Source organism: Sinocyclocheilus rhinocerous, unplaced genomic scaffold, assembly GCF_001515625.1.
Source record: "Sinocyclocheilus rhinocerous isolate Xijiao unplaced genomic scaffold, SAMN03320098_v1.1 scaffold3446, whole genome shotgun sequence".
Lineage (NCBI taxonomy): Eukaryota > Metazoa > Chordata > Actinopteri > Cypriniformes > Cyprinidae > Sinocyclocheilus > Sinocyclocheilus rhinocerous.
Window position 1 is genome coordinate 422,144 of NW_015666156.1, and position 14,256 is coordinate 436,399.

The 14,256-nt window shown below is 38.7% G+C and overlaps 1 protein-coding gene and 1 non-coding gene across 2 annotated transcripts in view; one reads left to right on the forward strand and one right to left on the reverse strand.

Annotated features, from left to right (window-relative positions):
• Positions 1-12,800: 12,800 nt before the first annotated feature.
• trnaa-agc (transfer RNA alanine (anticodon AGC)) lies at positions 12,801-12,873 on the reverse strand. The gene has a single exon. It is a non-coding gene; the product is annotated as a tRNA-Ala (tRNA).
• Positions 12,874-12,945: 72 nt separating this feature from the next.
• LOC107731710 (bromodomain-containing protein 8-like) overlaps positions 12,946-14,256 on the forward strand; it is a 22,605-nt gene continuing 21,294 nt past the window's right edge. The window contains exons 1-2 of the mRNA XM_016542856.1: positions 12,946-13,019; positions 13,454-13,550. Of these exons, the coding sequence (XP_016398342.1) occupies positions 13,001-13,019; positions 13,454-13,550 (116 nt within the window). The 5' untranslated portion in view covers positions 12,946-13,000. The remainder of the gene's footprint in view (positions 13,020-13,453; positions 13,551-14,256) is intronic.

Sequence of the window (14,256 nt, forward strand, 5' to 3'; positions counted from 1 at the left end):
AAAGTCAGTGGAGGCAAACACTGAGGAGCTTTTCAGCTGACTGGAGCTGCTCCCAGAGAGAGAAAACATGAGAATGAGGTGAGAAGACCTGAGAAGACTGTGAAAGAGAGGCAGACAGAGTGAGGCAAGCCCTCTTAGAACAGAGAAAACAGGAAGACGAGCAAACGAGGGAGAAATTGGGTGAAAGATTAGAGGAGAGGAGCATGAAAGGAAAGTATTGAGTGGGGAAGATAGGAGTGGATAATCGAAGAAAGTAATAAAGTAGAAAAAATATAGGGAGGGGAGAGAGGAGAGAATTAGAGAAGAGGAGGGAGGTGGAGAGGAGGAATACAAATTGAAAGGGAAAAGAAGGTGGAAACAGAGGCGGGTCAAAATTGCAGACACGCAGTGAGATAGAAAATGAGCAGGAAGATTTCACAAAAACATGTCCAGAATACACTTCAGCCCAAAAGCAAAAGAAAAAAATGTGAAACACATTTTGAATAAAGAAAATGAAGCCTATTATTAAGGACCATTACGACTTTTAAGACATTATTTTCATGACAAGCACATTTTCCCACCAAAATCCCATTACCATAACGGATACAAACATTTTACTTTTGATTTTTTGAACTCTCAAAAGTGATACCCATTAGATTCTCTCATTAGATTAAATAATTATTGCAATACAATGTTTATGCAAATCACAATAAATTGAGAGCAGTAAAACCAATACTTCCAAAACAAAGCGCCACACACCATTTTTAAGCCAATCAGAAAAAACTCTCTGACAGTCTGACGTTTTTATGTCTGGTAGAGCTGCATATTTTGGGGGGGAATTTTTTTTTGTTTTGTTTATTATTATTATTATTATTTATTATTATCATCATTTTGTTTTATTTATTTTTTAATTTTTAATTTATTTATTTATTTATTGCAATAAAAAAGCTCCACATTTGCTGTGATTGATTGTTGGGCTGCATAAGTCATTCTTTCAGAATAAGAATAAAGAATAAGAAATAATTTGTTATTATTATATATATAAATATAAATCAACAAAATATTACTATTTTAATATTTCACAGCAAAAAAATATTTAGGGATAATATAGGGATAGTATTTAGGGATAATAATAATAATAATAATAATAATAATCTATGATTATTTTTATTTTCAAACATTAAATAACAAGCTTTTTATTTTAGCAAAATCCACAGGAAGAACAGCTAGTACATCAGGTTTTATTTCAATTAATTGTGCAGCCCTAGTGTCTTTGCTCACATGTGATTAGCTGGGTGAGGTTTTGGAGAGGGTGTGTGGTTGCAATTCAGTGGCTAAATCTAGCGGAAGTTAGCAAAACACCTGTAATCGCCTCTGTTTTTGGGGTGAAATATGACTTGTTCTTGATGGGTTTTGTGAGATTCTCTCAGATATTGCAGATGGAATAAAGGCTAGATGAGCAGAGAAGGAGAAAATGTGGTGGTGAATGTACGGACGACAGAGAGAGAGAGAGAGAATATGAGGAGGAAAGAGAGTAAAAGATGAAGTGATGAGAAATGAAAGATGGAAGGTGAATAATGAAGGCCAGAGGACCAGGACAGGATGCTGAGCAAGAGAACCAGACAAGAATGAGGGATGAGCGAGAGCGGAAAGGAAAGGAAGGATATAGGTGAAGGAAATAAGGAGAATGTTGCCGAACTGAACCAGGCTGCAAATTAGGAATAAGGGGAACTCAAGGGAGAGCGAGACGAAGATGGAGAGTGAGGAGAAGAAAGCCCTCAGCGATGAGACCATTACATTGGGGATAATGAAGAGGTTCCACTCTGTCACACTGAGCATTAGGCCTCTGTCAAACTGACCCCAAAGTGTCAACAAGTTAATAGCCTGAGTATCAGCTGTATTATGACACGCCATCGTACATCGACGCTGACACACTCATCATTTACTCACACAACCACATGCAAGACTCATTCAAACACACATACACAAACAAACATGGACACACTCGGCGAAATGCACAGGGAAAAGCAAACATAAATGAGGACGGAAAGACAAGTGAACTCGGGTCTCGAGAGCGTGCATGAGACCTGAGGAATATTAGCTTCAGATGCTCTGAAGGCTGTACATTATTTAAGAGGTGTTGTAGCTCTTTTGCACATTGTTATCGTATTGGCTTTGCGATCCGCAGAGAGCGCCAGAGCTTTGTTGAATAAATAAAGGGTGAATGTACTAATCGCCTCTGTTTTTGGGGTGAAATATGACTTGTTCTTGATGGGTTTTGTGAGATTCTCTCAGATATTGCAGATGGAATAAAGGCTAGATGAGCAGAGAAGGAGAAAATGTGGTGGTGAATGTACGGACGACAGAGAGAGAGAGAGAGAATATGAGGAGGAAAGAGAGTAAAAGATGAAGTGATGAGAAATGAAAGATGGAAGGTGAATAATGAAGGCCAGAGGACCAGGACAGGATGCTGAGCAAGAGAACCAGACAAGAATGAGGGATGAGCGAGAGCGGAAAGGAAAGGAAGGATATAGGTGAAGGAAATACGGAGAATGTTGCCGAACTGAACCAGGCTGCAAATTAGGAATAAGGGGAACTCAAGGGAGAGCGAGACGAAGATGGAGAGTGAGGAGAAGAAAGCCCTCAGCGATGAGACCATTACATTGGGGATAATGAAGAGGTTCCACTCTGTCACACTGAGCATTAGGCCTCTGTCAAACTGACCCCAAAGTGTCAACAAGTTAATAGCCTGAGTATCAGCTGTATTATGACACGCCATCGTACATCGACGCTGACACACTCATCATTTACTCACACAACCACATGCAAGACTCATTCAAACACACATACACAAACAAACATGGACACACTCGGCGAAATGCACAGGGAAAAGCAAACATAAATGAGGACGGTGAACTCGGGTCTCGAGAGCGTGCATGAGACCTGAGGAATATTAGCTTCAGATGCTCTGAAGGCTGTACATTATTTAAGAGGTGTTGTAGCTCTTTTGCACATTGTTATCGTATTGGCTTTGCGATCCGCAGAGAGCGCCAGAGCTTTGTTGAATAAATAAAGGGTGAATGTACCGGGAAACACGAACTACTGCACCCCAGATGCAGAATGCAGCATTGTTTGAACATTATTTCATTTTTTAGGCTGGAACAAATAAAGCTTTAAAGAAAACGTCTCCTGAAAATACTCTCTCTATCTCTCTCCTTGTTACCACATCTTGTTCTTGCTTTGTGTGTGTCTCTTCTTTACAGAGGTAATACTGCTGGCTGAGTTCAGAGTAAACAGTAGTATTAGTCATAGAGTTTTAGCATACAGTAAAAGTTCAAAGGTAAAGGTAGAATAACAGAGAGCTCCAGTGTGAAACTTAGTAAACATTATTCTAGTCTACCCAACTTCAGCTCCAAGCTGTGTGAGCTCCCTATAGACAGCACTTCAGTGTTACAGATGCAAAAACTGTTGTAAAAGGTAGGCAGCAAATGTAGGCCTTGTAAGATCACTGCAACCAAGTTCAAAGGCAACATCACGCACCCGTCACAGATAAGCCAATCCCAGAATGCAATGCAATGAGACCAGTTAAAACAAATCATCCGAATCTATCTATCTATCTATCTATCTATCTATCTATCTATCTATCTATCTATCTATCTGTCTGTCTGTCTGTCTGTCTGTCTGTCTTTCTATATTCTTTCTTTCTTTCTTTGCAAAAACTGTTGCAAAAAACGCATCCCTCTCTAATTCAATCAACTTTCTTTCTTTCTTTCTTTCTTTCTTTTTTATTTCTATATCAGCATCAATGGCTATCTTCATGGTAAAATTAAAGTATTTTAAAACAATATATATAACAATTGTTGCCTGCTAACACTATGACAGTTTCTAAAATCACAAGACAAAATATTCTTGTGAAATTTATAACATGTTTTATTCATTTTCAACTAAAGCTTGTTACCATGCCTGGACTCAATATCTTAATAAAACAGATGCTTCTTTAAGTAATATTTTAAGGCAAGGTTTATCATAATGTTCTTGCACTGAAAAAAAATTAATAAAATATTTGCTAGTAATTGAATTAAACATGAAATTTTAAAATAGTATTTTCTTTTTTTTAATCTTTCTTGCTCTTATTTATTCATTATTTTCATTATTATTACTGTTTTTCTCCTGTCTCAATATTTGTGTGTTACATATGCATTTTTAACATAATAAGCTTAGCAACATGCTACCACCAAACTCTACTGGAATCAATTGTGAATCAAGTCTCCTGTGTAGCAAAGCTTTTTGGGACTGTGGAGTTGCAAAACAAAATCAAGTCACTTATCAGTCAATTTCAGTTAGGAAGCTGTCTATGTAGGCAGCAGACAGCAAGGCAGCTCACTAGTTTCAGTAAAGAGTTTACGAGTTTAGCAAACTCCCATCATAATCATAAAATTTCTCTTAAAACACTCCTGATTTGCACCAGGGGGCCATAAGCGTACTGCACATCCAGTCATCCCAGCCTCATATGTCTCTAGGCTTTAGTTTTCGGCTCAGTCATCTTGGGCTGCCCGCTGCATTTAATGAGCTGCATTGTTTTTCAGTTACTGGTCATTAAAAATTTAGAAACGGCATATCAAAACTCTTAATCGAATCTAAAACCCCTCCCTCAGCGGCGACGGGCTCCTATCTGGACCAATTACAGGCAGGCGAGGCTGACAGTAATGGGTGCTATCTGCAGGTCCCCGGGTGCGGATGGAGGGAGATAGATAGCAGGAGGGCAGGTAGCGTGTACAGTAGTCCCGCAGTGGTACCTCCCCACTTCCATCCCATCCCAAGAGGGCTAATGCTCCCTAATGCACAAGACGAACAGAGATAATACCCTCCGAGTACAAACACATCCCTCTCTAATTCAATCAACTGTCAGTGTACACACACAAACACACATACACACGTCCCTCTCCGCTGTCCCTTATTCCTGACTAAGCATAGAGAAGGACTGAAAAAGAGGGAAGCAGAGAAAAAGGAAGGGGGAGAGGCATAGCGACAGGAACAAGGAAAAATGATTGACACTTGGAATGAATAGTAGCATTCTAAATGCATTCGAATGTGGGCGGCTTTTATCATTATGACATCGCTATGACCATTATGATGTCATTATAGAATTATGAGGGAAAACAAAACAACCGCAGCGCCTCAACAACGGCTCAGTCAAGCTGAAAGCTTCCACTCTTTTATTTCAGAACAAAACTCCATTCATTTCTGCCTCTTAGCCACAAAAACCCTCCATACTCGCTCCAATCAGCACAGAGATCAATGTGGCAGAGGGCACAGAGGTCAAAGGTAATGCCATTCACTCTGTGGCATTCTGAGGTCAGATCTCAATGCCTCGTTTTATGCAACAGACAGACCCACATGGAATCTGTATACAGAGAAATCGCCGCAGATAACTAATCAGAATTGGAACGCTCGCTATTTCCAGAGATCCCCTTGAGGGTTTGTTTATTAAATATTTGGGGTAATTTGATAATGCTTTCAGATGCCAATAAGACTATAGGACTCTCTGCTCTGTTTAAAGGGATAGTTATTCACTGCAAATATTCACCTTCACTGGGTTACAAGATCAATGATGAAACTAAAGATGCTTGGCATCATGGATATACATCAAACGCACTATATCTGAATATACAGTTTCAAAAATTGGAGACAGAAAGACGTTTTTTTTTGTTTTTAAAGAAATTAATACTTTTATTCTGCAAGGATGCATTATTTTGATGAAAAGTGACAGCAAAGACCTTTACAATGTTACAAAAGATTTGTATTTCAAATAAATGCTATTCTTTTGAACTTTCTATTCATCAAATAAACCTTGGGGAAAAAATGTTACAGTTTTCACAAAAACATTAAGCAGCACAACTGTTTTCAAGATTGATCATAATAATAAATGTTTCTTGATCACCAAATCAGCATTTTAGAATGCTTTCTGAAGGATCATGTGATACTGAAGACTGGAGTAATGATGCTGAAAATCTGCTTTGACATCACAGGAATAAATTACATTTTAAAACATTAAAAAAAACTGTGATTTTACATTTTAATATTTCACAATATTGTGAAAAAACTTTAGTTCACCCAAAAATGACAGTTCTGCCATCATTCACTCATTGTCAAGTTGTTCCAAACCCGTATGAGCTTCTTTCTTCTGTTGAACACAGAAGAAGATATTTGGAAGAATGTTGCTAACCAATACTATGGAAGTCAGTGGCTATTCATAGAGCAAATTCATAGAGGTTTGGAACAACATGAGGGTGAGTAAATTATGACAAAATTTTCAATTTTGTGAACTCTCCCTTTAAATAATACTTTTATGGTATTTAATTTAGCTATTTTTAGAGCTTAACAGCACTGTTAAGCATCTGATTCACTTTCAATGTATGGAAAAAACAGCATGCAAATTCTGCTAAAAATGTTGTTTTGGTGTTCAACAAAGAAAATTATTCAGGTTTGGATTGGAACGACATGTGAGTGAATGAACTGGCACAGAATATTGTTTTCCATTAGCATATTTTACCATGTTTAAATCCATCCTGCAGTTTTTCCTTCAAAATCATCAAAGAAAGTTTTTTTTTTTTTTAATCCACAGATTCTGCCTGGGCTTGTCCATAGGTAAAATACTCAAATAAAAACCACAAAAACCCACAGACTGAAAAGTCACCATGGTAGTTTGCACTTGTTTTGATGTGTTTCTTTACAACCCGTTTACTTGAGCACTTTGCCTATCCACTTACACCGTACATAACCCTATATTTATCTTGGGGAATTTTTCAAATAATACAGCGCTCCTGCAGAGCAGTGCAACGTGGGTATTTTCAGGAAACACTCGGCTGTAGAAAAGAATTCGATCTGGCTCAGCTTAAAGAAAAAAAAAAAACAGCTTTCAATTATGACATTCACAAGATTGCACACCTGTCCTTGGAAAGAGCTGATGGAACATCTCACTAGTGCTTTCTGTTTCCCCCCTCACCATCTTTCTACGTTTGGTCTCTTTTACAAAAAGGTAATGGACTGCCCAGTGACATCTCTCCTTTTCTCTATCTCTACTCTCTCTCTCTCTTGCGTGATGGAGTGTGGAAGAGTAGTATGATTTATCACCAGCTGAAGGCTGAGGATGGCGTCACTCTAAGAAGTGTGTGTACTGTATGTGTGTGCGCGTCACTCCGTCAGGTCCATCTGTACAGTGAGTAAGTATGGACAATTTCTGTGTGTGTTTGTGCAGGCGCACATGTGTAAAACCAGCTGCGCAAAACAGCTTATCATCAGAGAACAATTCTCAGATGGCGCAGTCCCTGCTGACTGAGGTTAAATCTATTTTACACCCCACACACATATGGGCTAACATTAGTCAGACTCACACATACTGCTAGTGCACCCATGTTCCATATATCAGAATTTTACACACATTCAAACAAGCCAACACATCCAAACCCACACGACTCCCCCTCTTTGTTCGTTCACACAAACACACACACACACACACACATACACACACACATACACACACACAAATGGCTGCGTTGGTGATTTGTAGCTGTTATGAGCACGTGTGGGCCCATTGCCTCTGCGAGGTGTCATGCTGTGGTGTCACACCGCACTGATAATGGTGAGGTCAAAGGTTGAGTGTGAGCGAGAAGGTGTTGGGGGGTGGGGCGCTCAGGCACTTTGGCAAATTGGCTAATGTCCCGAGGGAGAGAGGCGAGGCAGAGGGGGGTGACACAGAGACATGACATCATAGAATCCCCCTGAGAGGAGGCGGTAGGGGAAGGTGAGGAGAGAGACACGCCACCTGGAATGCCATCCGGAATGGTTAGTGCACTGCTTACTGTGCACTATATACACTACCCTAGTATTTTTGTGGTGCATGCTAAGGCAAGTTCAGTCACTTAGAAAAGTAATAGAGTGCAAAAGTGCCTGTCTACTTTTTCAGCAGTCTCATTTCACGGAATTATTTTTTCCAAATTGGGGATTTAAAAAAAGTCTTTGTTGAAGAGTTATAAGATGTGAACCAAACCAACCAGCTAGGAGGTAAATCACAACATTACAAACTTTGATTTGAAGCATTAAGGCGTTTGAAAACTGGACTAAAATACAAAGGTATAAGACTGTGCAAAGAACTAAAATCCCATGCAGCATTGTGAGTGACAATAAAATCATTGACTTCCATAGAATTTTTGTCCATACTATGGAAGTCAATGTGAACCAAAACCGTTTGGTTACCAAGATTGATCAAAATACCTTCTTTTGGTCAGTCATACAGGTTTGGAACAACATGAGGGGGAGTAAATTACATCATAATTTTCATTTTTGGGTGGACTATCACTTTAAATGTTTACAGTATAAGTTATTGGTCAAATCAATTTCCCAATAGAGGAAATAAATGGTGTTTTTTACTTCCAGAACCCAACTGTTGAACCCTATAAAACATCTCTGCTCGACAATCTGCACAATTTGAGGCATCATTCATGTCTGTAGCACAAAGTGCAGCGTTAGATCTCTGTTCAGATCTCTAACTCTTAGTATGAGCAATAATAGTAATAATTATGTGTGCCTTAGTAAGTGCCACTAATGAAGATATCTTGCTTTAACTCTGTAGTTAACTCCATTTCTGTGTGTTATTCTGGGGCTCAGGTGGGTTCTGCCCTAACGAGCCAATTGAGGCCATCATGATGCATGCCCTGATTTCAGCCAGGAATACCAACACAATTTGGCCCAGAGGACACATGAAGAACACACACACACACAGAGAGAGAGAGAGAGAGAGACATCAGTGAGGTTTCTAACCTCAGCTAACACAAAAAGGATAGTTGCTCTGTGTATTAATGAATGCTTTATTAACAGCCAGGAATACCAACACAATTTGGCCCAGAGGACACATGAAGAACACACACACACACAGAGAGAGAGAGAGAGAGAGAGACTTCAGTGAGGTTTCTAACCTCAGCTAACACAAAAAGGGGTCGAGTTTATGAAAGGAAAGACAGAAAACATGGAAATAGAGAAAGAGATGGGGGACAGAGAAAGAGGTTGATTGAGTGGAGAGGGCCAGAGGCTGAGAGAGAAACTATCATCAGCCTGTACACGTTTCAGCTTTCTGTGCTTAATGGACTCGGTGGGCAGAAAAGACAGCAGAGTTGAACAGAGAGAGAGAGTTATTGAAAGTATGATGCATTAATGGCTCGTATTAATAACACAGCAGGACCAAACAAAATCATTTTGGCTCATCTCTAACTGACCACTCTATTACCACAGTGACCAGGCATTCCAGTTTTCCGTGGACAGTCCTCGTTTTTTTGTCCCCATCTGGAGCTGTCTTGTGTGTCTGCAGCCTGAAATGTGAAATTATTCCTAATGAGCCACATATTACACACAAAATATTATCACTGCAGCATACAATGTGTAATTTCAATTTCAAATGTTCACACAATTTTAGGGTAAAAAAACTGAACAGAAGACAATTAAAAACTGAATATTCCGTATACTGTAAACAAAGTAGTTTACAATGCTATGTCAGAGTATGATTTACCATAATTACCGGAGTCAAAGTACACAAAACCAGAATCGTTCCCCTTCGAATTATTTAATTCATAGTTTACATCAGTGGAAATGTAAATTGATCGTGAACTAGAAATGTCCCTGGTTTTCATTTCAGAAATCTAGTCACCTTAGTGTGTGAGAGAGTTTTAAAGTCCAATTCAATTGTATTGCTGCACTGAAAGGGGAAAATGGGTCAATATTCAACCGTAGTTTCATTAGCTACTGAAAACAGGTCTTGTGTTTACGCCTCTGAGCTGTTGGTCTCCAACATCCCATTTCTTTATCTGTCACACCTCTCTTTTGGTCTCGATATGATCTCCCTCTCTCTCGCTAGCAACAGCTGTTGTTGTGTAGCTGCTCCTCAAACCCCCTACGGGCATGAGAAGTGAACGCAACGAACTCAACCCACACCACACCACAAGGCTGGGCGCCCCGGTCCGCTGTGCGGTCCCGTCTGACCGACACATCAATATGATTACAGCATATACATCAGTGAGGTTCTCCTCAACAAAACCCAGCCACTTATCCTCACACATTCACCTCACATTCTTCTTTTGCCCCGGGCATTTCTCAGCCCTTCGCTGAATAAGATGAGCCCATCAGTTAAATGCAACAGAGATATCGATTCAAGTGAATGGTGTTATAACCGTAGAGCTGCCCGAGGACATCGTATTATGCCGATGCGTTCATTAATATTTGCTGTAGAACACAGACAGAGCAGGTTCTCTGGCGGAGTGCTCAGAAATTCAACATGGATCTGTTATTAGTCTGCTGACGAATAAACCTACAGCTCAGTAGCGTAAACTGTGAAAATGCAGCTATTCAGGGATTATATTAATTAGTCATAATTCGGCTAGATCTGAATATCAGTATTGTTTTGGACAGTTACTGTGTCTGATTGGCATATGTGGCGGAGTGCTCAGAAATTCAACATGGATCTGTTAGTCTGATACTGCTGACGAATAAACCTACAGCTCAGTAGCGTAAACTGTGAAAATGCAGCTATTCAGGGATTATATTAATTAGTCATAATTTGGCCAGATCTGAAATCCAGGATTGTTTAGGACAATTACTGTGTCTGATTGCCATATTTGGCAGGTGTCCTGGAAAAGAGAACCTAGAAGGATATTATCCATGCTCAGGCTTGAAAATGCAACACTCATTGCAATTTGTAACTATTTTACGTTTTGGCAAATCGGTGGCTAATTCATATTAAAGAAACGGTTCACCCAAAAATGAAAATTTGCTGATAAATCACTCACCCTCAGGCCATCCAAGATGAGTTTGCTTCTTCATTGGATTTGGAGAAATTTAGCATTAGATAACCATATGTATATGATTAGCCTATATATGGATCCTCTGCAGTGAATGGGTGCCGTCAGAATCAGAGTTTAAACAGCTGATAAAAACATCACAATAATCCACAAGTAATCCACATGCCTCCAGTCCATTAATTAACATTGTGTGAAGTGAAAAGCCCCATCCCATCCTCTCATTCTGACGGCACCCATTCACTGCAGAAAATCCACTGGGGATCAAGTGATGTAATGATAAATTTCTCCAAATCTGTTCTGATGAATAAACAAACTCATCTACATCTTGGATGGCCTGAGGGTGAGTATTCAGCAAATTTTAATTTTAAGTTAAACAGTTCCTTTATCTTGTACAATCTCATTCATATACTTTTGTCAGAGCTGCTTACAGTTAGGTATAGGGGTGGACCTTGATGCTTATTATTCAAAAAATCATAAGTTAGCAAAACAGTGCTGCTGATTGATTCTCATTTGTTGCCACTTTAAAATATAATTGTCACTGCAACTATTGCACTGCAGTACTTGCCAGTTTAGGCCCAGTGTTAGAATTACACATAATTTCTGCCTGACAAAGGCGCATTTATTGCGGTACATACTGATAAGTATATTCTGCTGACAAAATGCTCATATTGTAATGTTAACGGTAGTTCATCCTGACAAATAAGCACATTTTCTCAGACAAGTATGCCTGCTTAAATTATTGGTAGATCCTGGGTGGCTTGATGATTTCAGAATTTGCTTTTTGATGTAGAGTTTGCTTTTGAGTCATGTTCAGATCATTTAAGAAGAGTAATAGCTCTGATGGCCACAACTTATTGTTAGTAACATGATTTCTCTTTGGGATCCTAAATATACAATAGGTCTCCGAACTAACACGGGGGGTGGGCTGTATTTCAATAGCCATAACAATAGTGACTGTGAAAATCTTTATGTAAGTAGTATATAATACAATAGAACAAATCTTAACAATAAAATGGCTATGAGTCTCTCATAAATGGGTATTTTGAAGGATCTTCAGGGCCCTCAAAAAGTGTGAATGATAGATATCTGCATTCATATTCTGTATATTGCAGTGTGCTGTTGTCACCTGGTGGCTGCAAAGGAAACTACACTATTCATTTGAGCTCTGCAGTGACAAGTGGAGTTTGGCTCATTGCACCGACGTAAAATAAGTAAACATAAATCTTGATGCAATGGACAATCACGTTGTGGAAAAACAGAGAAAGAAATTTTGTTAATAAGTTCCTTTATTTATGCTTAAAATAATAAAGGCATTTTATTTTAGCCATTGAGGTTTTCTGTTTGTTTGTTTGTTGTTGTTGTTGTTGTTTTTTTGCCCAATTTTGGCCCTATGGAGTTTTAGAAAATAGACTTTTCCACCACCATCTAAAATTATGCATTAGTAGTATGCATAATATATTTTAAACATTTGTGGAATAAAATGGCAGGCTTGTTTGTCTTAATAAGACTAGGCTAAAAGGTAGTGTTTTACGTATCCTAAATAAATAAATACTTTTATATATATTTATATGTTTTAAATAATAGTAGTCCGGTTATAGAACTAATGACTCTCATGAATTCCTGACATCCCAGGAAAGTCCGATTCCAGAACGAATTCTGATTCTAACGAGTCGGTTCTTTTAAGTGAATCCAACACATACAGCATAACAGTTACTTCACTGCGTACTACTCTTTCTGCCATGCAAAATATATGACAACGTGTATTTAATGACGCGCATAATGATTTTTATCAGATTCCCATTTCTATTATAGAGCAAATATCTAATGTTTCATTATTAAAATATCTATAAGGAACTGTAAACTATAAGGAAACTGCAACCATTGCGGTATTTAGTAGTCTCAATAATCTCAAACTGCATCTTGTGTGTTTTCAGTGTTGTACCTAATTTAAGTTACCTAAATGAGTGCCATAATTGGAGGATGCGGGCATCGATCCCGCTACCTCTCGCATGCTAAGCGAGCGCTCTACCATCTGAGCTAATCCCCCTCTGAAAGAATCACTGTCGGGAAGATTTTTGTGCGACAGCTCATAGCGTTCCTATGGGTGTTACACTACAATAGCACCGGCGGAAGTGAGTAGAACCAGCCGCGCGGCCTGTTTCATATAGGCGAAAATGTCGACCGGGGTGGGAAGTAAGTGTTATTTTATTTCCTAAACAGAGTCACAATACAGTCTAAAATCAAAACACTTTGTAAATGGGATTCTGGAGCATTTTAAACTATGTAAATAGAGCAGCTAATGCTCTTAGTAACGCTGGGGTGAGCAATTTAGTTGCTGCGCTTGCTGGCTTCATGAAAACAAAGACGATCAATGTTTACATTGTCAACACACATTTCTCTCTGTTCTTGAACAAAATTTGCTATTTTACGTTCCGCGTATGTAATATAAATAATTTTCTGTTGTATGAATGGTGCATGTTGTTTTAAATAAGTCCCTAAGGTCACACTGCATTATGATCAGCCTTTTTTTTTTATCTCAACATAATTTCCCCCCACAATTTTGTCATGAATTGTATTAAATACAGCTTTAAATAAAACTTCTATTTTGAACACAATTGTTATTGTAGAACACAAGATGCTGTCTCTGGGTCCGACTGAACCCTGGTCAGTTCGGGAGAAACTCAGTCTCGCGTCCTCCGTGATGAGAAGCGGAGATCAGAACTGGTAAGAATAAATTATTTACCCTCATGATTTTAGAACTGTATTAAGATTGTAGCATGTTAAATAATGCAGAGCTTTACCATGCAGCAGTGTCTGTATTGTAGCTTTTCCTAATATATGAGGGCATTGTTAATCACCCTTAAACGTGGATTTAAAGCGGTCTTCTTTTACAGAGGTAAAACTGTTCAGTTGACAGATGCCGAATGACTGAAATGTATAGATAGATAGATAGATAGATATTAATTTCACATCATGACTTTTATGTTTTTCAAAATCCTAAAACGTTGTTTTTATTTCCAAGTTTAGAGTTTGAATCTAAGTTGTAAATAAAACAAAGATTACTGGAGTACATTTTACAAGAAAATACTATTTCAGTTTTTTTACTTAAAGGGGTCATATGATGCACTCTTTGGAGTGTTACAAGCTCTTGGTGCATAAAGAAGATCTGTAAAGTTGCAAAGACTAAAGTCTCAAATCCGAAGAGATATTCTTTATAAAAGTTAAGAGTCAGCCACGCCTACCTAAAACGGCTCGTTTTAACACGCCCCCACATATCTACATCACTATGTGGGAAGATTTGCATAACACCGCCCAAATGTTCACACAAAGAAAGAAGGAGTAACTTTTATTCTCGCTGTAATATTGAAAAGTGAAAAGTGAAAAAGTGAAAAGTGACGTGACATGTGGCCAAGTATGGTGACCCATACTC